Source organism: Betta splendens, chromosome 4, assembly GCF_900634795.4.
Source record: "Betta splendens chromosome 4, fBetSpl5.4, whole genome shotgun sequence".
NCBI classification, from domain to species: domain Eukaryota; kingdom Metazoa; phylum Chordata; class Actinopteri; order Anabantiformes; family Osphronemidae; genus Betta; species Betta splendens.
The window spans coordinates 9266298-9290234 of NC_040884.2; the positions used below are offsets into that span (position 1 = coordinate 9266298).

At 42.5% G+C, this 23937-nt stretch overlaps 1 protein-coding gene across 4 annotated transcripts in view; it reads right to left on the minus strand.

The window, feature by feature from the left end:
- The window catches only part of LOC114853510 (arf-GAP with coiled-coil, ANK repeat and PH domain-containing protein 2-like), a 33028-nt gene extending 10991 nt beyond the window's left edge, over positions 1-22037 (minus strand). For 2 of the 4 annotated variants that reach the window (XM_029146953.3, XM_029146950.3), the window contains exons 1-10: positions 21608-22036; positions 13069-13126; positions 11572-11691; positions 10975-11028; positions 9051-9109; positions 7990-8173; positions 5272-5316; positions 5095-5190; positions 1927-2001; positions 752-763 (exon numbers count right to left, since the gene is read on the minus strand). In XM_029146953.3, coding sequence (XP_029002786.1) covers positions 752-763; positions 1927-2001; positions 5095-5190; positions 5272-5316; positions 7990-8173; positions 9051-9109; positions 10975-11028; positions 11572-11691; positions 13069-13126; positions 21608-21660 — 756 coding nt within the window. In that variant the 5' untranslated portion in view covers positions 21661-22036. Of the gene's footprint in view, positions 1-751; positions 764-1926; positions 2002-5094; positions 5191-5271; positions 5317-7989; positions 8174-9050; positions 9110-10974; positions 11029-11571; positions 11692-13068; positions 13127-21607 lie in introns of all 4 variants that reach the window. The other 2 variants (XR_008694353.1, XM_029146952.3) reach the window with 2 other exon arrangements.
- Positions 22038-23937: the final 1900 nt, after the last annotated feature.

Sequence of the window (23937 nt, forward strand, 5' to 3'; positions counted from 1 at the left end):
CTCACGATGTTGGTTGGCTCAATGTCTGTGACTAAGTGTTTTCAAGAACTTGGAAAAGACTGGAAACTGCATTTATTTACTGCTGTGTACATGAATAGAAACTCAGCCACCACTGCTTTAAAATCGAAGCTTGGTTTGTTTCCTTCCAGAATAAAACTAATAAGTCGTCAGTCTTCTTGTAAGATTACAGTGACATTGTCTTGTCCTGTGGTGCTACTGAATAATGCACGAAGGCAGACAGGAAGCATACCAAATACAACCTCAGGACCTCCTTCAGCAACAACGGGGATGAATTTCATCAGAACAATGCTAATTAGACAGTTTTACACAAAAATCTTCCTTGGAAACAGGCCTACAATATATAATCAATTAGCGAGTTATATAAGACCTTCTTGAGTTCCATTGTTTCCTTCTGGCTAAAAACATAGGGCCTCATGTGAGAATGAGTATAAAACAGCAATAGAGAAGATGCTGTGGTCAAGACCTTAATGCTTAGAACCTGAAATACTCTACATATCCTAATGTTTGACTTCCATAACATTCAGCAGTCTTTCAGGTATAAAACAAGGTTTATTTGAGTCATGTATTTAAATGGGCTATGACAAGGATAAATAGATGTATATTATATGAAGCATGTTCTCAGCTTATGGTTGTGATTAATTAGACCACCCATCTCCAAGCTGAAAATATGCAAAGTTATATGAAACCAATGAGGCATGACACAGAAAAAAGGAAGAGTTTCACAGCTTACCTGCAGAGCGGCCTGAGGAGAGCAGGGGGAGAGTGAAGGAAGAGAAGAAGTAGATGAAATAACAGTTGGTTAGCAGTGTCCGTGGACCAACAGCCACACAAGAGAGAGACAGCGTAAAAATAGCATTTGGATAAATTGAGGTGGTGGGTAGATGTTCAAGGACAAACGGAAGCTGGCGCATGTACAGCACCGTGACTGGCAGAGGGAGAGAGAGGGCAGGACAAAAGAAGTGGATACACGACAAACACAAACAAAGACAGAAAGGACGGAAAAAGAAAAAGAAGCGTCTCAAACGAACACCGTCGGAGAAAACGTAGCTGGGCACCAGCATCAAACAGCTGGGGAAACAGCTGGCAGATGCCGTCTGGAGTCGTGGAATCGGTTTGATGTACAATTACGGCTGAGAGTAATTTACCACCACTACGTGCATTACTCTCTCCACGTCCTGCATCCATCGTGCTCACGCAGCCCTCAGACGGAGGAAAATTGACGTTTTGACAGTTTGGAGGATTCAGCCAGAGTCTGGTGGAAGGCGATACACGGCGCTAACAAGTCTGACTCAGAGAAGCACGCTGAAACCCAACCGTGTTTGTTTGGAAGTGGGTTTCCGTCAGCTGTCAATAATGGATGGGTGTGTGTGCTGAGCTCATCCTTACAGATCACCTTACACCTGAGTAATACCTCCATTACAAATGACCAAAGTATGTAGGTGGTCAGAACTAATAGCTTTAACTTGTGGCAATTCCCTGGTGGAGAATAATTTATGAATGATATTCAGGTTCGTTACATATAACGTTTAGTGAGGAGTGTTGCTATAGGGCTACGGAAACCTGGCTGCAGGGTATAAGACCTCCATGATCTGAGCTGAGGACTGGGTTGAATTTAATTGTAATAAGCAAGGCTTAGAGGCCAAAGTCAGGAGGATGTGACTCCAGCAGCTTCATTACATACAGTCATGCGTTCTCAGCCACGCTGAGCACACACTGAGTAGGCACGTGTTTATGATTTGTAGGTTGCTGGGCAGCGGCAATGAGTTCTACGTACGACAGTTCTACGTTATTGTCCTCCAACACTGGATTCACCTACTGATGCTGCCTTGTGTAAACATGTGATGCAAATGCGGCTTTAGGAGGGTTCGGGTTTCTCTGAGACCATACTGTGCTGTGTTTCCGCACCTTTTGCTGAATGGTGGAGTGCTTCTGCTCCATGTCCCTCTTCTCCTTGGCAGCATCCACCACCAGCTGGTCCAACTGCAAGAGACAGAGCGCCTGATTAGTGACACACGCTTCATTCAAGCACATTATTTATATCGAGGCCAAAGCAAATTCAAAGCAATTAAAATTGGACGTGTAAAGGTTTACATCCCTAAATGACTGAGAACAGAGAGAAGTTCCAAGGTATGAAACTGCTTGTGTGTGACTGTGTTTTTAACTCTCTGTCCAATCTGAAGGAAAACAGTGGTGACAGCAAATATACGTTTCCAAGGGACACAACTAAACAAGACACACTTTCCCATCTGAACAAAATGGGCCGTGCTACGGATGCTTCTTCATGTATGAAATTGGAGGGAGGATGATTGATTCTCCTCATCCCCGGGAGAGATCGTCGCGTGTGACGAAGAAAACAAAAGCTCTTTTGAGCAAGTAAGAGATTCAAAATGGACTTCAGGGGAGTGCAGGAGGTCGCGGGCAGTTTGCCTCTCGGCAGCCGAACGGTGTTTTTCGCCTTTTGAAAGTGTGTCACCACCGTGAGCTAAATGAACACGTGAGGCTCCACGCACACAAAAAGGTTCTGTATCATGACTTTAACGGTCAATAACATTATCTACCCCTGCTCACTCGCTCATAACAGGCTTGACAAGAAACTAAAAATAGGTTAAACTAGTTTCAACTATGATCATTTACAACCTCTGTAAACCTGTTTAACAGTAATTGCTTTAAAACTTACATAGCTACATTATTGTCAGTTTTTAACAGTTTAACAAAACTGAACACACAATTAACCCACTCAGCCACGACTTTATAAGCTCAGATTCAATGTGCATTCGTCTGGAACAAAATATCAATGACACCCTGCTAATTTGGGAGAAGACAGCATTTAAAAAAGGAGCCAGGTCCTCGGTTTTGTTTAAAGAGGAAATGGGTGGACGGCCAAGCAACCGGCCGATAACATCGGATGGGAAATGTTTTCCCCTGTCGCCACCATTACAGCTAGCCCAAGCCAGTCCACCACATGTCTCCACTTTTATCTGCAAAGGCAGGTACAGTAGAGCAAGTAGCCCAGCACCTACACGCCACAGACACACTGGAGCCTCTCCTCCACTCACTTGGACGTCCTCATACAGTAGGTCATGTAACTACACGTACAGTATGATGACAACCGCGTGGCTCGTGGAAGGAAAACACAAGGCGTTCCTTTGATTGAGCACAAGCACCAATGTGTAATTCCAAGCTGATGTGTCAAACAGAGATCGAATGAGCAGACGGAACAGGTCGTATTTTTGGAAGCCGTCGGCTTGTTTCCAGCTGAGGGGTTGGAAAAGTAGCGCACTTCACATGAATCACGTGAACTCGCTTCGGCTCGTCGGACTTTGAGTGATTGAGTTGTTGGTTAACTGCAATGCTGTAACACCGGTTTAACTAACTAGTCGCCTAGCGCTGTTACGCTCTGCGTACGCCGCCGCAAACAAACCGGCTCAGTATCTCGTCTTGAACCACACAGTGTTGAAAAATGCCTTTGTTTTACTTATCGTCTTTTTTTTCCCCTCACCAACTCCTTTTTAAAGGTTATGCACCGAAAAACAAATTTAGAAATATTATAATATAAAAATAGAACAAAACCGGACAAGAAACTGTTTGAGTCACATAGTTCCCACAGCTTCATAAATCTTTGTTGCTATGTATTACTATCGATTTCTCACTGATTATGGAAATCAAGGGAAATGATCAGACCTGCTGACAGCTCTTCCACATCTCTCTGCACAGCGTCTGCACCTTCTTCAGCTTCATGATGAAAAGCAGTAAAGTAATAATCCACAATCCTCTTGCCGCCGTTTCCCTTACAGCTCAGCCTCCGAGGTTCCTCTCCCTTGAATTTAACGCGGCTCCAAATTCAGGGCGACAGGCTCACAGTCCACACAGAGCAGGGCGACTCCAGCTTTTAAGCCACGCTCTAGTTCTTCAGTCTTTCTTCTTCTCTCACCCTCTACTCACAAGAGTGGATGCTCTTCCATCCTGCTTCAGTCACCTTTCGCTTATTATGTGTGTTCCCGGCACTCTGAATTTTTACTCGTTAATTTCCTGACAGCATCAACATCAGATGGTGCCAACTTGTATGATTTTTGGAAACCACACTCTTGTCTGTAATCCAGTTCAGAGGTCCGCTGTACCGACTCATATCTGGCAAATTATCCTTCTTCTCCTCAGTGTGCATTAAAACAGTGTTTCTGTTCTTTTGAATTTGTTCTTGGTTCAACTATGAGAAAAAAAACCATGTTTACAGGCTACACTTCTCTCCACAGATATGCTCACTACTGCTCTGCTCCTCTTTCACTCTTCGCTCTGTGGCTGGACTCAGTCCTCTGTCGGTCATACATCCAGTTTTAGAAAGGTCAACCTGTCCTTCAGTCCTTCTACATCACCAGCATCAGATCCACCAGTTTATATTCCACAACGTTACTATCAACCTCTGGTTTTTGCCGCGTACACGCAGCTGGCTGAACCGTGACTATGGGAAAACCCTTTGCCAGCCCTCTGTCTGCCTTCTTCCTCATTCCTTCTCACTACAAACACGGCTTCACTGATAACCGCACTAAACTCATTCTCTGGCTGAGGAAGAAGCCTCTGGTTATCAGAGGATGCACATGAACACACACACACACACACGGACGTTAAACGTGTGTTGATGAAAAGATATCAGTACACAAACACCGACAGGACACAGCCTCCCGCATGGAAAAGCAAGCGGCGAAGGCAGGAGAGAAACGTGCAGTCGCCTCATCTGCAATAATTCCTCTGACTCTAAATGAAACGTTTGAATAAGCAAACAATAGAAGCTGTTTAGCCAAGACAAATCTGTGTGCACTGTAAACTTGGCCAAATACTCCACTAAAAATAGCTGTGCGTTTGCTTGTGTTATGTTTTAACAACACCACAAAGGTTGTTTAGGACCAGCAAAGTGTATATTTATTTATATATACACAAGTTTAAATATTTACACAAAAAGTAACAAAAAGAAGGAAACAAAATAAATGTTGCAAAATCTTAATCACTCATTCACACACTCGTGTGTGTGTGTGTGTGTGTGTGTGTGTGTGTGTGTGTGTGTGTGTGTGTGGCCTGTACCTGTCCTCCTAACTGCTTCATAAGAGGCTGAAGCTCACTGAAGAGGTCATATCCTTGGTGAAAGAACGTTAAGTGTGCATACATGAAGGACAGCATCTGTACAAAGAAGAACAGTTATTCAAAGACTCAACAGGAAATCTGTTGGTGGTAATATAGTATAAAGTATGGGTCACTTGCCGATTTTAGGATTTCTGATCTTCTCTTAGATTGTAGCACATTGATCTGTTAACAGAAGTGAGAAATGATTTACAATTAAAAAACAACTACACAGAGAAAAGGTAAAAGAGTCAAAAATTCAAAGAAAGCTAAAACAAAGTATCGTATGAATAATACTGCAGTTAAATAAACTATTGCTCTAATCACCCAGTACTTGGTGCTGGCACCAGGGGGAGCCCTGTGACTCATGTTTGACCCACAAAAGCTGTACTATATCTCTTTATGTGAAGCATGACTATTAGGATAGTAATGTCTCAGAGTGTGTGTGTGTGTGTGTGTGTGTGTGTGTGTGTGTGTGTGTGTGTGTGTGTGTGTGTGTGTGTGTAACTAGTTTGATGGACTGTAAATGCAGACTGATGTTAGCTGACTTGACTGTGCCTGTGCGGGCACAGACACCTAGTATCTGACTGGGTGTGGTACAGTAGATGCTTTTGACGAATATGAAAAGCAGGACAGCCTCTGAAAGACTTTATGGATCATCATCAGGTGACCACGGTTCCCCCTTTATTCCCCTTTTCCTGCTTCTGGAACATAGAGACAAATCCCTTTGGTCCATTAAAGAATAAGTTAGAATCCCATTTGTGACCAGGGACATTTTTTTGGTTGTATGTTGGAACCTTTGTCCCTAGCAACACCAACCACACTTGTGTTTATACACAGATGCATCTCCCACTCGGAGAGGAAAGCTCACTCTACCGTCTCTAGCCACAGTGGCTGGGCATTACAACTTTTACAAGCCCTCTCCTTCCCTTGATTATAGTCAATTAGTAGTTTTGACTGGAGCAGCACCTCTAAACGACAGATGTTTAACTGCCAAACTGCAATATGGCGTAAACAAACACAACAGCCACAAGGGAGATTTATGAGCGTTCGGGTGGCATTTGCTTGGTAAGTTGCTGTAACTTTACACTTCCTGGACTGTGAGGACACTCTTTACATTAGACACTATTCACTCAGGGCATATTTCAGGTTTGTTACATTTGTGGATGCCATTTGTCTTTAGCAGCCACACTTCTCCTCGTCTGTGTTATGTGAGTCTAGACAGTAAAAGAAACAAACCCCGAGGTTAAATTGTAGCATGTTATGATCCAGCTTTACGTGGCACAGCAGGGCAGCGAGACGTGCGCCATTCTTAAAATGTCATGAATGCAAGTCTGGCTTACAACCCTCGCTCATATATTTTCCTCTCCCTCTACCATCTTGCATGTCACTGTAAACTGTGCACTGTATAATTAAGCAAAAACCCCACGAAAACAAGCTAAAAAGAACAAAAAAAATGAAGCTGAAGTCCGTCTCGGAGGTTGGACGCGAGCACGAATGCAGAAGTTAGCAGCGTTTTCAAAGTGCTGACAGCGACACCGAAATGTGAAACTTCCTGGAGCACCCATTTAAATCAGCTGCGCTAGCTGCTACACACATAGATTTCCTATAAGCACAACAGTCAAGATGAAACCTTAAGTAATTCATTATATGAGGGATTGATTATGCAGTGAACCACTAGAGCAGACTGCAAAAGCTACTGTGAAGCCTGCCTTTAAGGTCCTACCCTCGTCTAACTATGGAGTGAACCCATTCAGTATCATCCGTATCTGTGGGGTGAACTCTAGTAACAGGCCTGACAGCTGCTTAATCGGAGGGCTTCAAGCATTTAGCAGAGCCACTGTGGCCAAGAGCGCAGCTGTAACTGTATTCAGCGATAAACATTTCGCACTGTAAGAGGTCAAAGTGCAAAAACATGCAGGCAACTGTGTCACAGTACAACAGAAACCTAAGGTTTTGATCAAAGGTTTCACCAGATGATTTTTAATAAATGAATCAAAAAGACATTTTCTGTTCTCCTCACCCTTCTGCTTGTTCTTAAAAGAAAACTTCACCGATTTTCAGTGGGGGTTGCCCAAAACGATCTTGGCTAGTATGGGTATTATGCAGAGAAATTATCATTTAAAGCACTAGTTGTAGTCTGTGAGCCCAAGGCAAAAAGGCCTCTGGCCTGTTTCAGAGGCTTTTTGCAGAGGAATAAATGATAATTTCTCCGCAAGTGTCCCTTCATTCTTAAATACTACCAGAGATGGTTTTGGTTAACCTCCATTGAAAGTCGGTGAAGTTTTCCTTTAAATAGATTTACCAGAAAAGAAAAGAAAAAAAATGTCTTCTCAATTTTCAGTGGTTTCAGTTCAAAGAAGACTGTTAAACACTGCTCCTTGAGTCATTAATATAAAACTCAAATATCTGCTGATTCATGAAAATTAAAATGAACTGCTGTAAAAAGGTTTAGTTACAAACATATGAATTAGCAGAAGAGTGGATGATCTTGGCCATTTCACTTCATATGTAACAGAATCCAGCACAGCTGTGGCTCATTCTTCCCTGTGCTACATCAGCATCTTTTCCCCCGTTTTTTTTAATCCGCGTTGGCAAGGGTGCAGAGAATTATCCCACCTCCTTGTGTCTGTAACTCAGTTTTCTTTTTAGCATCTATTTTAAAAGCTGCATGTCAGCAAAGTGTGTATTTATAGTCCTATTGAAAATCACTTTATTTAACACAGTGTGGTCCACACTGGACTACTGTGAACTCAAACTTAAGTTACTGTATTTCTATCATTTTTATTTGATCTAATTTGACGTTTTCAACATTAGCTGACCTGCTACTGATGACTATTTAAATGTGTGACATCGTACCTGCAGGACGTAGTCGAGGACGATGTGACGGAAGCACTTTCGTGTGGCTGTGAGGATGTTGGTGGCCTCCTCCACCTCGTGCTGCTTGTTGCGGGGTGCCTGGGCGTTCTTGATCAGCGCTGCCTCCTTCTCCTCGCTCACCTTGTCAAATTGCTTCTTGGCTTCTTTAAACTTGCGCAGGTCGCTGTCAGAAGGAGGAGGAGGAAGAAGAGAGGCTTTTTAACATAATAGATTGTACATACAGCTACAAACAACACTTAGCCAGATATGAGAATAAGGTTGAGATTAACTGATAAAGGGTTAACCTCTGTGGTCACAGGTACAGTAGATAAGACATGTCCCTCTGATTTCAAAATCCTCAGCAAGGTGAGAGGTGACAAAAGCAAACCTTTCTTTATGTTTGAAGCAAAACAACACTCATAGGAAATATAGGTTGGTCTAAACAAACAACACTTTAGTTTACTGTAACTGTAAGATGGAAGCGTTCGTCCCACAATAGTTGCTTGTAGTTTTTGCCACAGTGAGATCAAGCCTAATTTCAGTGCATGGAGCCGGTGAATAACTGAGTGAACATGTTTCCCTGCTTCGTCTAAGGGATGGGTGCTGCTGATGTGGGTGCTTAGCCTTGGAGTGCCCTGGGCGAAAACTCTTAATCCTTATAATGAAATGAACCAGAAGCCTCCACCACTTCCTGTACTTATACAAGCAGTCGAAACGAGCTCCAGAGACTCGTGTGAAGGAAAAAGGATGATATATTACAATTTTCTTTCATTACACGCCCTATCCAGATTAAATGAGACATCCCTTCTTCTTTTCCATAGTCATAATTTTTGAGACAGAGCTTCTGTGTTACTGTACATCTGCTGCATTTCTCTCCTACATGGCTACAAAGTGCAGCTACATCATTGTGTGTTCACCTCCCGTGTTCATCTTAAGTTCATGAGCTAAATCGCTAAAATGTTAATGTGCTGTGGCGAGACTACACAGACCAGTAAATTTAGGTCATTCTTCAGAAGCTTAGAAATAACCAGTCTCACTCATTTCATTCGATTAATGCTTACTCTTTGACAAATGTTTGAAGCTGGGTCTTGATTGATCTTTGGGCCTGATCAAATAATATCTGTGAAGAAAGAAGCAGAGAGACAGCATTGAATCCTTTCTGTATGGGAAAAAAAAAGCTTCTCTCTAGTTAGTTAAGCAATTCAAGCATAAAACATCTTAAGGCACTTTCTGTGTGAACGCAGCAAAATCTGATAAATGTATTCACTTTCCAGGCCACAGGATGTTTGCAAGTCAGCGTTCTCTGTCTTCACTCCTGTTTGTGGAGATTAGTGTTAACATCGCAGGGAGCAGTTAAGCATCTAAAATTGCTGACTCTGTAAACTCCCCTCGTAAAAAGACACAAACACGAGAAATGACGTGTTTCATTTATTTTCAGCTGTGAGTCACACGCTCATTAACCTACATGGTCCCTAAAAATGAGCTGCCAAGCAAAAGACCAGACAACATCCCTCCCTGACTAGGGCTTTGGTGCGATTTCATGACAAGACAACACAATGTGAGCAGTGTGGCTGGAAGAAGCAGCTACCAGTGACAGACAGGCTGAGCACTGTGTTTGAGTGGGTCATGTGCTGAAAGATCGCTGAGTGGTAAAAACCTATCCGACAGTCAGCTGATGTGACTAGAATCTACCCGGTTGAGTCACAGTCGCGGGGCTGCACTGTGGCTCCTGGAGGCTTTCAGAGGAATAGACGGAGAAATGAATTAAGGACGATGACACTGACACAAGGCCATGAATCACTACCACTCACTCGTTGAATTGAGACATAGTCATAGATGAGAAACGTAATTTCCATAATTGCCATAAGAGACCCAGATTTCCTCATGTATCTACACCGATGCACTTAACTCGCATTAAAGTCGCCTTTTTACATGTGAGCATGTGCACAACGGCTGCAGACAGGTCAAGCATGGACGTCCAACGGTTCGCCGAGTAGAGCCATCGTTGCACAGCGTGATGCTTCCTAGTTCTTACATGGAGTCCAACTCAAATCGAAACGGACACGAAGCTCCCTGTGAAAGTCTACAACAGTCCTTTTCATTTTTCTTTTTTTATCTGGACACGTCCCACTGTGAAAGGCAGCTCAGGCAAATGTCCGACAGCGGCGTTCCAACTCCCAGCAGCACTGCTCCTGGCTTAAAATGTTTACTCGAACAAATATGTCATAAACATCGTTGGCCAATGCTGGCGAGACTCTCGGAAGGAGTTATGATCAAAACAAGCCACGACAAGCGAGACACAGGGAACGTTTAGTGCTGTGGAAGAGCCTGCAGCTCGCCCTGCGCCTGCTTTCAGCTTTTACGGCCATCGTAATGAGAAGACAGAGGATGGTTGCGACTTCATTTTTAAATGTCATGTCTATTACAGACTGACAAGTGAGGAGACTATCAAAGGGACAACTCTGCCACAACGTCAGAGATGTCCTGTTGTTTTCCTTGGACAGTTTAGAAATGGATAAGAGAGGAGAAAAGAAACAAGTAAATTAATCTCATATTTTATTATTGTTTTTATAATTCACTATGTATTGGAAGACCATGCTACTTGATTTTAGTTTTCTGGACCGAGGAGAATTGACCAGGACATTAACTGATAAACACTAAAAAAGAAACAGATTTTGAGACAAAAAAACTCTTCTTTTTGTACAATGGACTTTACTTTTTGACATTTAAGTCATGACTAAAGTTTCTTTTAAATCTAACCACTTTTTCATAGTAGTCATGTTTTGGTATTTCACATTAACATAAACTACAGCCCGGAGGGTATGAACTATAGAAGAACCATGTGATCCTACAATAGATTTTTTTGAATGTGATGTTTTACCATTTTAAACCTTTAGCAGTTGTCTTAAAATCCATTTAAGCAGTTTCACACTGTTAGTTTTCTCAGGGGGGAAGAAATACTGTAGAGCTGGTTTCATAGCGTACCGTGTGATAGTTGATCATCTCCTGCAGACTCTCTGCAAATTTTGTGAGACTGGACTGTGGAGGGAAAGAAAAGGACAGACATGAAAGCAGGCAAAGAGTCACTGTGTATTCTTATCCATGAAGGCTAAACATATAACAATAAAAATATTTACACTAAGCAAACAATTAAAAAAGGTAAGCCAGTAATAAAACAGGGCTGTATAAATTATAAAAAGGACAAAATGCTAGACTCTATTGCAGCCCACAGTCAAACAGGTTGAGATACAAAGAAAACACAAGACATAATAGAGACACAACTGCTGTTTGGGAAAGAATTCTCCTGTCTAAGTTAAACTCTCTCTAAATACATGGAATGGCTCAACTTCAAGCCCAAGGGAGATACAATGTACAAAACACACAAAGGCAAGAGGAAGTGCTTGCCTCACTGTGAAAAATTAATGTGAGAAAGCAAAACGAAAACATCTGACCTCGGCAGACCCAGCGGACAGGATCTAGACCGAAGTTCCTTCAAAGCTATCATGTGAAAACTGTCAACTCGTATCTGGAATTAATTCATTTGGAAAAAAAAAACTCAAGCAATCAAGCCGGATTGTTTACCTCGATGACCTCGTCTTTGGTGGACTGCTGGGCTAGTTCCCTGATCCCGCTAACAAACTGCTTGTTGGCTGCATTGTAGGCCTTTCCAGCGTCAATCATCCCAATGCACAGCTTCACCAGCTACAGAGGAATGGAGAACGAGAGAAAGGTTTTCATGGAAAGAGAAAGAAATTGAACGTTTAGTTGCAGAAGAGCAGAAGAAGTTCAAAAGAATTACAAACTAAGATTTATTTAGAGATTTAAATTTCATTTAAAAAAAACCTACAGTTTGCTTCTGAACGAAGAATTTTAAAGTGAAACGTGGTTCTGCACAGCGCAAGGCTGGAAAACCAGATGCTTAGTCAGTCCTTTTGTAATTAACAACAGGCACTTTTTCCCTTCTGACTCATTGGAGCCAATGATAATTTCAGGTTATGTAAATGCATAACAGAACCTGGACATTCTCCATCCGCCCCCTCAGATGATGACACAGAAACTCAATGTGCCTCCATGCCTCAACAGCTCAAGCAAGACACTTAATAAATTAAACAAGATCACCAATTATTTACTATACTACAAACAAAATCATAATCAGGAGAGCCTTTAATTTCCTGAATATTCATTAGGTGTTTGACAGGTACAAGAAAAAGAAAAAAACCTGTACATAAAGTTAAGCTCTAGTGTCTCCAGTCCATTTTCTCTCAACTCCACCCATTTACATATACACAATTAAACAAATCATTTGCAGCCCACTATCCAACAGATTCTTCCCCTCTGGAGCAGGAGGGGAAGTAAGGCCGGGGCTGAGTCACAGTGGTGGGGTGAGGACGAGGGTGTGACTTTGTAAGACTGTAAGTCCAGGAACAACAAGCTGGGATATTCCAAGCCTGAGGTTATGTTCCCTATTGGCAAACAGCCTCCCAGCGCTGCAGGGGTCCACGGTTCTGAGGGACTGCAGGGTCCCACTCAGTATAATCAATGAGCAGGTCAAGGTAGAAGGCCGGACAGCTTCAGACTAAAGCTCTAGACTATACTGTGTATAGACCATGCCCAGTAGAACACAGTGCTGAGATCACAGAACACAAGCTAATCGATTGGTTTAGTGGTAAAACCTTTCGTTGTTATGTATAGTGAGCTGGACTATTTTCCCCAATCACCCATAATTTAAAAAAAAGTTAAATCTAGTCTTGTCTCCTAATGTCTGACCCCAGTTTGCCTGTTTTATGATTGTGTCCAAATCTTTAGCATTAAGCAATACATATTTGAATGAAATATTTTTATTTGCTTTGTGTTCAGGGAGAATATCAAAGAAAAGGCATTACTTATATGTTGTGATTTACAAAAAAAGTCTTCAAATAAAAATGTATAGATTTACTTATTAAAATATTAGTTAGGAGTTAGGTGGAATTTTTGAGGACAAAGCCTGAAAAAAGGCTGCATCTTTCCATTCACAGGATGGCCTGTGAAACAGCACAACAACTGAACAATTAAGCAATGTTTTTCATGGGTGGTACTCACTTTGTCGAGCTTGGACTCCAGCTCGCACACATCCCCCTCCACTTCCTCTATAGTGGCTCTGTGGGAACCAAAGAAAACCAGGTTTAACCATGAGTCAGTACAATCAGTCTCTGTGTCATTGAGTAACACATCAGATAAACCTGAACATAAAGATCTTCCCTCTGTGTATAGATTTCTCAGGTAAAATGAGCCGTGAAAAACGCATGTTGCTCTACATTACCTTGCCTAGTTACACACAAAACATCCCATCATCCTATCTTAATTATTTTACCACATATTTCTAACCTATAATTACAAACCAAATATTCATCCAACTGTTGCATGGTGTATCAGAATCAGGAGGTACTTTGAGTTAAACATAATAATTTAACTTCACCAACATGCTCTAATTCTACATTACAGCCTCTGAAAGCTACAATTTTAATATATGACAGACTACTGTCAAAAGCACGTAAAGACACACACACACCATTAGAGGCAACCAAACGGAGAGCTGCCATTTTGGGTAATGCCACAGGGCTGGAGTCTGCTCTGGCAGAGTGCCCTTCAAAACGTGACAAAGCACAGCTTGGTTCTCCACAGGACCGGCAACCCACGGGTTTCACAGTGTCAAGACGGTGTAAGACGAAACCCAAAGACCCAGCACGGGCCGGATTAACGAGGCACGGCTCATCTACGGTAGACGATAGATACTGCTGAGACCTCAACAACGCTGTGAACTTGGGCAATAAGACATAACATTATGAAGGTACTTTTAACCTATCTGAGGAAAATGTGCTTGTTGAAGAACTGATAAGTAAAATACTAGATGCCCTTGTATCAGTATTATATGGTAAATTTTTTAAGCCTCCAAAAACCACCACATGTGGATGATCCAAGACCTCTCCAGAGATACGTACCAACCTAGTTATGAACTACTGTACCTTTAGGGAGCGGTCATGAGTCAGAAGCCTTAAAGCATTATTGTTCAGCCAGATAGTAACTTGTCTTCACTTGGAACAGTTGTGAACTGACTGAACCTCTATTCATTTGCTTCTGGTAAATCTGATTATAAAAATGTAAGGCTTTTTATGCAGATGCCCTCAGTGTAAATGGCCAAATAGAATAACATTAGTCTAATATGGAAATGTTTTTCTTGATACAATCAGCGTGACATATAAGCATAAAAACAGAGATTAAAAGTGACACCCTGCAGTAGCAGCGGACGGCTTTCCCCAAACCCCCCACAGCTGTTTGTTCGTCCGTACGGTATCATAGTGGCAGCTGCCAACATCTGGCAGCTGCCAGGGAGAAAGAAGAGGCTGGCTGCGTGAGCTAAGTGCATTCGATTGCACCGAAGATTCCGGTTTTCAAGCACAGGCTCAACCATAAGAACATGCAACAAGAACTTTTGCCTTTTAATCTAGAAACTGAACTTGTGAAAGTGCTGACAGCGAATAAGAAAAAGAGGAAGGGGGTTTGGCAAAATGAAAAACTGGGCCATTGCCTCACAGCACTGACCTTGGAGCATGTCCAGTTCTCGTCTGGATAATAAGCCGAACAAAAGGCGAGAATGAGACGCACAGGCGGTTAGTTCTGGTAGAGACAGCTCTTTCTCACAAAGGCGTCAAACAAGCTCCGCAGTAACAGGTGGACCTCGATTACCTGAAAGGGAAGCGTGTGGTACTCTAGCAGGGTGATCACGGCTAGTGTAGATCAGCAGTATGCATGGTGCTCACACAGCAGCTACAATAATGGCTAACCTGAAATATGAAGCCAATCCTTTCATTTAAATTATAATGGGTGTCCCATCTACTCCCTGCACTTCAATGAGCTTGACGGAGCTCGTTAGGCTTCTGCAGGTTACACAAGGGCGTCCTTGCTCCGGTATTTACACAACAAGGTCCTTTAGTCATCGCACATCAAAGCACATGCCCAATGCCACAAGGATAATATCCTGTGGGAGACACTGCGAAGCATGGGAACTGAGGCTATCAAGGTCCAGAGGCAGCGGCGCACACTTAATTAAAGAGGCAGCTTTACTTCTTGCCAGAAAACCAGTCCTACGGTTCGGTTCGTCTGAGAGGAATTCAGTGTGATAAGAGGTGCCTCCAATACACCGGCACGAAGGAGCCACCTATCAGATGTTAGTGCAGAATCTCCCCACTCAGAGAATACGTGCACCCTCCAGGTTGCCTGCTTATCACAGTCTGCTTTATCTGCTGACAGATGGAAACGTGTTGACGCCGTGCCACAATGTGAAGACAGCGTTGCATCACTGTATGGAGAACATGGGCGTGTGTCTGTGTTGCAGGAAAACAAAAGGCCCTTTATTGTGGGTGAAACCTAAATCTGACCTTTTTTTTTTGTTGTCTAATTGTTTTGAAGGTCCATCAAAAGTAAACGGTGCTGACAGACTTTAAATAGATTGAAGTGAATAAGACTTAATATTCAGTTCCTTGCAATAATAATATCAAGCCTGTGACCACAGAGATCAAACTGACATCACCAAATATTTGCATTCTTCCTGCTTGCCTCTAAAATAAAGTCCTGTGATTAACAGTGTATCCTACAGGATATTGTCTTTATAGCTGTCAGGCAAGAAGCTCAGAGGATGCTGGGTATGTATCATGACAATAAGCCTAAACTCTGGAGCAAATCAGCTACAGAATGACCTCAGAAAATGGAGCGTCCCAGTCAGAGCCCAAGCCCCAACCCAATGCAGATGCTGTGGAAAGACCTCAAGAGAGCTGTTCACACCAGATGTCCTGAGAATAAAACAGAGCTGAAGGAGATTTCTCAAGGAAGAGGCTGCCTGAGATATGGCAGATACTGCAAACTGTTCACATTCATCTCGTCACAGTTGCTTCCACTGTCTAAACAAAACTATCAAAGAGAGGCTCCATAGGTGATGTGACCAGTTTCAAATATACAATCAGTATCTGGACTCTCCCTTTATGACAAAGCTGGTGGCAATAAAGTTCTAGCAGATATGTAAAAAGGTACGTTAGGGAACGGCGACAAGGTTTAAGTGCTGCAGGGGTGTGAGTGTGAAGCCAGGACTAAATAAAAAGAAACCTGTGGTACGAACCAGACTCTAGCGCATGAAGAAGACAAAAAAAAACCCTTGCGTGTGAACCACATGAGTGACAAAGAGGCTAAATCAGCATCACTGGGGAAATGTTTGGCTTCTACTGCTTCTAAAGCTGGCCGAGATCACGCAAAGTGACACTGACCCCAGTACACGCCTGACACTGCATAGTACTGTACGTAAGCATCTACTTTCATTATAGTGGCCTGGTGAACAACACATACGCTGCATCTGCAACTAAAAATCTTTGGGATTGTTTATTCTGCCTATGGTTTTGCTGATGGATTGTCTGTCTGACTGTTCCACTAATGGCCCAAAAAGTCAGTACGAATTAATTCATTGTCAGTTTATTAATTAATAAACTATTTCCAGTTAAAAATCTCACCGCTAACAGTTGGGAAGGCTGTAGGGAAAACATATGAGCATCACATTGGAAACCGGTCACCTGTTGGCCTGTGGCACACACCTCAGCAGCTCAAAGGCATAACCTGATACTCAGAGACTGCATGCTTCTGTATTTTCACCTTCTTTCTCTAATGATGCTCAGGGATCGTCTGGTGCGACTGGAAATCAAAGCTAAACTCATTATATAACACCCCAACTGCCGCGTGTTGGATATTAATTTGCATCTTTTGAACCTAACCTACTTCTCACTCCTCAAAAGGACTTGAAGTTTTGTTTACGGAACAGCAAAACCTGTAAGGCTTTTTAAAATTAAGAAAAAATTATTAGTCATCTCAATAATAATCAGTAATTACAGCCCCAGTTAGTAGTTACAAAATGGTGAAACTATTCAGTGTCAAATATCTCTCAGCTGAGTCTAATCCTAGACTTGTATTTTACACCATGATACAGCTGCAAACTCCACAGCCCAAAGTCGGCTTTAAAATGACTGTACATAATCCAATTTAGACGTCTGACAGTTGAATGGCTCCGCTTTCTACTCCTCTCTGATGTTTTCTAATTATACTTTGTGTGGTACGCTGCAGCGTTCCGGCAGCTCGTCTGGTCTCTGGTGCGTCTGTGATGAATATGCTTTCATTTATTGGGAAAAAGACTGCGTGTGTTGTTTGACTGTTGCAAATTTACAACCTGATCATGAAGCCCTAATGATAACAACGTGCACTCTGCTGGACTGAGATGAAGGGAGAGTGAAGAAGCAGCCAGAGTGAAGCCGTTACGGGGGATGGAAACAAGAAGAATGGGGTGAGCTCTGGAGCTGTGACGTACATCCTGTCATTGTTGGACGGCGATGCAGTGGTGATACAGAGGGGCGTCCCGCTGGCGAAACCCACCGTCAAACACACACACGCTTTAACAACATCGACGAGATGAGGTCATTACTTTAACATAAACACTTACACACGCACTGGGAAATTCTAGTGTTGTAATGGGTGAATTACTGGCAGTTTGACATCCTCAGCCTCCCTATGTCATGCACGCACTGCAGGAAGGAAACAAACAGAGGTGAAGCCAGGAGTCCTTACAGCTACTGTAACAACCCAAGGAGCAACTGTAATTGGAAAGCTGGTCCAAATGACAAATACAAACTATTATTGATTCATTTTGTTCTTCGACAGGACTGATTCCAACTGTATTATAGATTGCATTTACTTTCCTCCCTGCACTGCTCTACATACTGAAATATGACTCTTAGTATGGTCTAGTAGTACCATTACACAGTCCCTCCTCCCATTTCATTAGCTGTTAACTGCCCTAATTAATGAGCATTGAAAGGAAATGGACCACAGCTCAATCAAATGGCTCTGTAACGAGCCCCACACACACTGAACACGGCCACAGGACTCCCAGGAGCCGAGCAGCGCTCACGCCTCTCCAGCCTCTGGGTTCCGGGCAAAGACGGCTTGACAGTAATCTGCTGGCTGTACATGTGCTGCCGGCAACTCAGGGGAAACTGCACCTCCCGCTCGACCGATGACTTCACATCATGGCACGCGGCCAAGAAGAGGATCATCAGCACCAGCGAGGAAAATGTGCGATAATAATTAAGATAAGACGACAGCGGAGAAAATGCTGCTGCTGCTAATTACAGATATTAGCTCACTTCTATATTGACTAGATCTTAAGACATCTCCATCATTGTTTTGCGACATTAAACTTTTTCATCACTTGATGTTGTGCTTCTTCGCGGGGCCTATTTAAAACCGGAAATTGCAACACATCAGCTCCACAGATGTTTACAAAATGTTGAAGCCAGTCACCAGTGTTTTTTTCTAAATAGTGAGACATAAAAACTTTTTACAGATATTAGCCTCTATTGGTACGGACAGGGATTTCAAATATGCAAGCCATTTGTTTCTGCATTTGTTTACGAGAGGGAGAAAAAAGCCAGTCTTCTGGAAGGGGAATTTTCAACTCTCATACTTGAAGAGGAGCCAGAAAAGCTCGCGAAGCAGAGTCTAATGTCTATTCTCTGGTGGAAAACCAGTGCTAGGGTTTACTGCCAAAAATATATAATCTTTGCACTAGTGCATCTCTCCTCTGGGCTGAAAGAATGTTTTATGACCAACGACAGCTACGCAACTAAAATGAGTATGAGAGGAAAAAAAGATGCGGGGTGTGCCAAATTACCACTTGAAAACAGCCCTCTCCGCATTTGGGGGCTCCATATTCTCTGGCACGAAGTTGAAAGTAAACACCAAAATGGAAACAGATGTTGAGAGAGTGAGAGCTGCTCCATGCTTGTGTGTATTCCGTGTATTTATTCATTCTCTCTCTCTCTCTACAGCCCTGGCTTCCTCTCTGGCTAAACATAACGAGTGGAAGTTGGAAAAATGAAGAGTGTAACGATTGCGGTCAAAGTGGAAAAATGTGCAGTGGAACTCTTGGGTCGGTCCCAGCCCATCGGGACAAACCTACAGTGGACCTCGAAGTCAGGAAGCGTTGACGGACGCCTCTCGTGTAGAGCAAAGGTCAAGAAAAACACACACAGAGAAGGGACTACTACATATGTGCCGGCCGTGACGCCTGGATGCTGCAGTGTTTGGAATGTTCATCACACATCACACAGCTGAACCTGCAGAGGCACCGAGCAGAGCACTGAGTCAAATTACAAATACCCACACGACCCCTTTTACATCATACGCATATTGTTAAAAGTTTATTAATTGGTGCTAGCTGTTGGCACTTGTACTTTGAATTCATCAAACATGAGTTAAAGCTGCAAAATCTAACTTGTCAGTTAATAAAGAGAACATTTCTCAAATAACTGATCACTTGTTCAAGATTAATTTTAATATTAAAATGCCCAATATTGTTTACAGTGCCTCTAGCTTAACAAAACTGTCATTTTGTTTTAGAGACTTATCAGTGTCACCAATGAACCAGTAAGAAGGATGTAAGTGCAGCTCCTGTGCCAAAACGCTTCTGGTAACTTTATTGTAGCCATCATAGTAAATACACCTATGCTGTCAGCAAAGCTAGGTATTATCAACTTCCTTTACATTCATGTATCATGGGAGGGAATTGTGTCCCAAGAATGAACTGAGAGCCTCTAGTTAGGAGTTACAGTTTCACACAACCAGTGTGTTTTTGGCACAACCTGGGAGTGTGGTTCAGATGAAGATCTTCAGCCTGTCTTAAAGACTGACGTCAGTAACAACTTCAGAGTGTCTGTGATGACTCAGTGCTGTCTCTTATTGAATCCAATGAAACTAGCGTTTACACAATTAATCCATCAGCCAACTATGTAAATACTAAGTTCAAATATTTTAATTGATTTCAATCAAACATCAGCGCTAACTATTCTTATTCTTTTGTCCTTTATCAACTTCAGTTGTTTATTGTACACAGGAAAATGTCACAATGTTTACTGTGGGTGATTTATACAATTATTTAGCTTTTTCTATATAAAAGCAGTTAACTGACAATTGTGCTTCAAAGAAATATTCTGTCGATACTGATCAATTAATTGTTAATTAATTTAATTTAATTTTTAATTTATAACAGTAACCCAGTAGCCGCTATTCTCATACTACTGTGATGTTTATCAGTAAAGTGTTAAACTACCCAACTTCTAGCAACACAGCTGACTGGAAAGTTCCGCTTTATTCTAACACTGAATACATCCCTCAAGGAAATACGCTGATTAAAATGCTCCATTCTTCTGCAAACAAGTTTCTAACATCTGTTCCTTGTTTTTGTGAGGGAGGATGTAGGAGCAGGAGAGAGAGGGAGTGAGTGTCGAGGGAAAAAAGCGGGGAGGTGCTTCTTGAATCTCTGGAAAAGGCAAATCAAGTGAGGAGGAAGTTTTGAGCAAACATCCTATTTTACGCAGCCTTTGGTGCTTGACAAAGTGGAAAAAAAGAGGTTGTGAGTGACGATCAGAGAAGCAACTCTGCTGCCAGGAATACATCACATGAACACCCCCAACGTGACGAAACTGCTGAACAACTCATTTACACTTACACAAGACCTAGTCACTATTCAGGAGTCTTACTTCCAGCTATTAGTAACCAATCAGATCAAGAAAATACATTACTTTAGGCTCTAATGCAAACCTCTCTAAATTGAGAATTTAAACAACGGACTTTTAGTCAAACTACACAGTGAGGAAATCTACATTGGCCAGCTTTCATCTCAGACCAAGTCCATTAATCACAACATTAATCAGAAGATTAGCTGAAACTAACATTGGAAGATGCTCCTTATTGGAGTTTATGACGGCCTTTATTATTCAGCCATCGTAAAGGGCAACGAGATTACAGGGACACCAACAAAAGCATATAACTTCAGTCGAATATGAAATTAAAGCTGCTGAGTTTGAAAGTAATCGTGCAGCTGTATGAATGTTTAACAATAGCCAGTGAAGGCTACTGGCACAGATGACTGTGACTTCCTGCATTTATATTTAATATACTTCCATCTGTACATAATTTATGCACAGAAAACAGGCAGTGGGACAGCGTGATACTGTAGAGCCACTGGGGTCAGTTTATTAAGTACCCCCAGCTAAGCCCAGCCAAGTCTACCACTACAATCCTGCACTGAATCCCCTGTGATAAACGTGTAGGTCCAGGTTGTGTTGATTCAACTCTCTGTGGATTGTGGAGGATGTAGAGTGTGCTGCTATTGAACTAAGAGGTGTGTCTGTAGTTTTCCCTGGCCACACTGACATAGTGAAAATGGACTATACAAAATAATAGAAACCCCAGTAAATAAAAAGAACATTATCACTTTATTCAATGTGACATATGTTGCAGGAATAGCGTTAGTTTCAGTTGGTCTACGTTTGTTTTCCAGTATGTTCATATGATTATTGCTCTAGTCAGTTACTTTATGGCTGATCCATCCATTCAGCCTCCCCAGCTTTAGGTACAAAAATAGAAAGAGAAGGGGGCAAACAGCTAGCTAGCCACTGCTAATTAGCGCATGTTAGCAAGCAGCTTGTTTAATACTTTTTTTCTGATAAATAAATAACAACTTAAAAAGTCTGGTGTCGCCACTCACCTAAACCTTGGCGAGTCCTTTAAACATTCCTCGAAATCCACAGTAATCTTCATTTTTCGCGCAGTAAGTGAACCAGCAGACTTGCACCCAGTTTGATTAGGGACAGTAATCCAGGCTGAGTCTTTCCGGCTAATTAGCTTGTTTGCTAACGTAACCGCGGCTCCGTCTGACCAGCTGGCTCCACTCTGTCACTGGCTCCGCTAGCCAGCTAGCCCCACAGGCCAGCAGCTACGATGAAAAAGTCGCAGCGATGCGACCATAAACAGCAGTGTGTTTAATGAAGGATTGCCCGAAACGCCGCAAAACAATACCAGCAGCAGCGGTCAGTGCTGAAAACAAACAGAAAGTGCCGTCCGGTCGCTGGTTAGCAGCCAGTGGGAGCGGAGCTTTTCCCCAGCGCACATACTACAGCTCGGGCAAAGATCGTCTATATTAGTGACAGAGGAGCGACCACTCAGCGTAGGCTTCACTGACTCTGCTGATAAAGTTTCAGTTAGCGGAGTGTGTAAATGATTGATTATTGATTATATTACTAGTTTGAATCTGAAAGTCACTGTAGCAAACTGTAGAGACTTGCAATACATTTACTCAGCTATAAGTGAAAGGGAAATACTTTTCACTCCACACCTTTGGACAATCTCCAGAAGCAGATATTTAATACAAATTAAGTAACATATTATTGCTCATGTATTATTATGGGTTAATAACTGATAAGCATTGTCAGAGCACAAATGACTTTAAGGTGTCCTGGCATTCCCAGCCATTGTTGGGAGTATGTTTAGAATATCTCCATTCACACTGACAACTTGTATTATACATCTTGTTGATAAGATAAGGTAAAAACATAAGAGAAATCTTTATTAGTCCCACAGTGGGGAAATTGCTTCACACAAGAGCAAAGTATGGAGCAGAGAATACAGCAACAGAATAGAAGACAGTGTTGGCACAGTACAGCGAGTACAGTACAGGTAGAGTGAGTATGAGGTCATTGAAGGGTTATTGCACAGTAATTAATATAAATCTCGTACCGGTTTACACAAATGTTGCACAGAATTGTTACACATTGTGTAAATATAGAATAGATGTATAATAATGCAGAGTTTGCCCAAATATTGTACAGAGGAGACTACTACGTAACCACTGATGCAGTGGGTGAGTGAGTGTAGTGGGAGGTAGTTAGTGGTTCTGATTGTACAGTCTTATAGCAGCAGGTAGGAAGGATCTGCAGAATCTCTCCTTCACACAGCGAGGGTGGATCAGTCTGCTACTGAAGCTGCTCCAGAGCAGACAGTGAGTCCTCCAGTGGGTGAGAGTCCTGGTCCAGGAAGAGACTGGAGTCCTGTCCAGTCTCTTCCTGTCCCTCACTGTGATGCTGCTGCTCCAGCAGACCACACATACAGGATGGCTGATGCCACCACAGAGTCATAGGAGGTCTTCAGGAGTGGCCCCCCTCACTCCAAAAGACTCAGTCTCCTCAGCAAGTCCTTCCTCCACAGTGCATCTGTGTGATGAGTCCAGTCCAGTTTATTGTTCAGATGCACACCCAGGTGCTAAGAGTCCACTCTCTCAATGTCCCTCCCCTGGATGTGCATCGATGGGATGAGAGCAGGCTGCCGTCTGCGGAAACCCACCACCATCTCCTTGGTTTTCCCTGTGTTGATCAGGAGGTGGTTCTGCTGGCATCAGTCCTCAAAGTTCTGAGTGAGTCCTCTGTACTCTGCATCGTCATCATTGGTGATCAGTCCGACGATCGCAGAGTCATCAGAGAAGTTCTGCAGAACACAGAAGATGTTGCTGTTTGAAGCAGTGACAACTGGACTTGATAACGACCACTCAGGTTTATCAGATTTCACTGATACAAAGTACTTAAAGTACTCTGACCTCAATATTTATTATTTATCTCAATAATTATTATTTTGGTTTCATAGTTTTTTAAAAACCCGACAAAGAGACAACAGTGATCCCTCACCTCGTTTTCCCATCTTTGGCTGGTTGTCAGAAGCTTCCTGATCCACGGGTTTTAATGTTAACGCTACCGCCACATTTTCATACTACCGCATTTTAAACATCTTTTAATAAACAGTCACTTCTCAAGTACAAATAGTACAAGTGCCGATGCAATATGAATGCGTGGAACGTATCGTGTTTTATCCAGCACAGGAACGAATCCCCGTAAATCAACATTCGACCAAACATGCGGGATAATCCCTGCACGAGCACAGCCCCCTGCTTCATCCTATTAGAATGACTGGAATTAAAAAAAAGAGTGCTGCATGTGTCGTGTGACAGCGCCATCACGTGGGAGCAGACGGTACACGTCATATCAAATC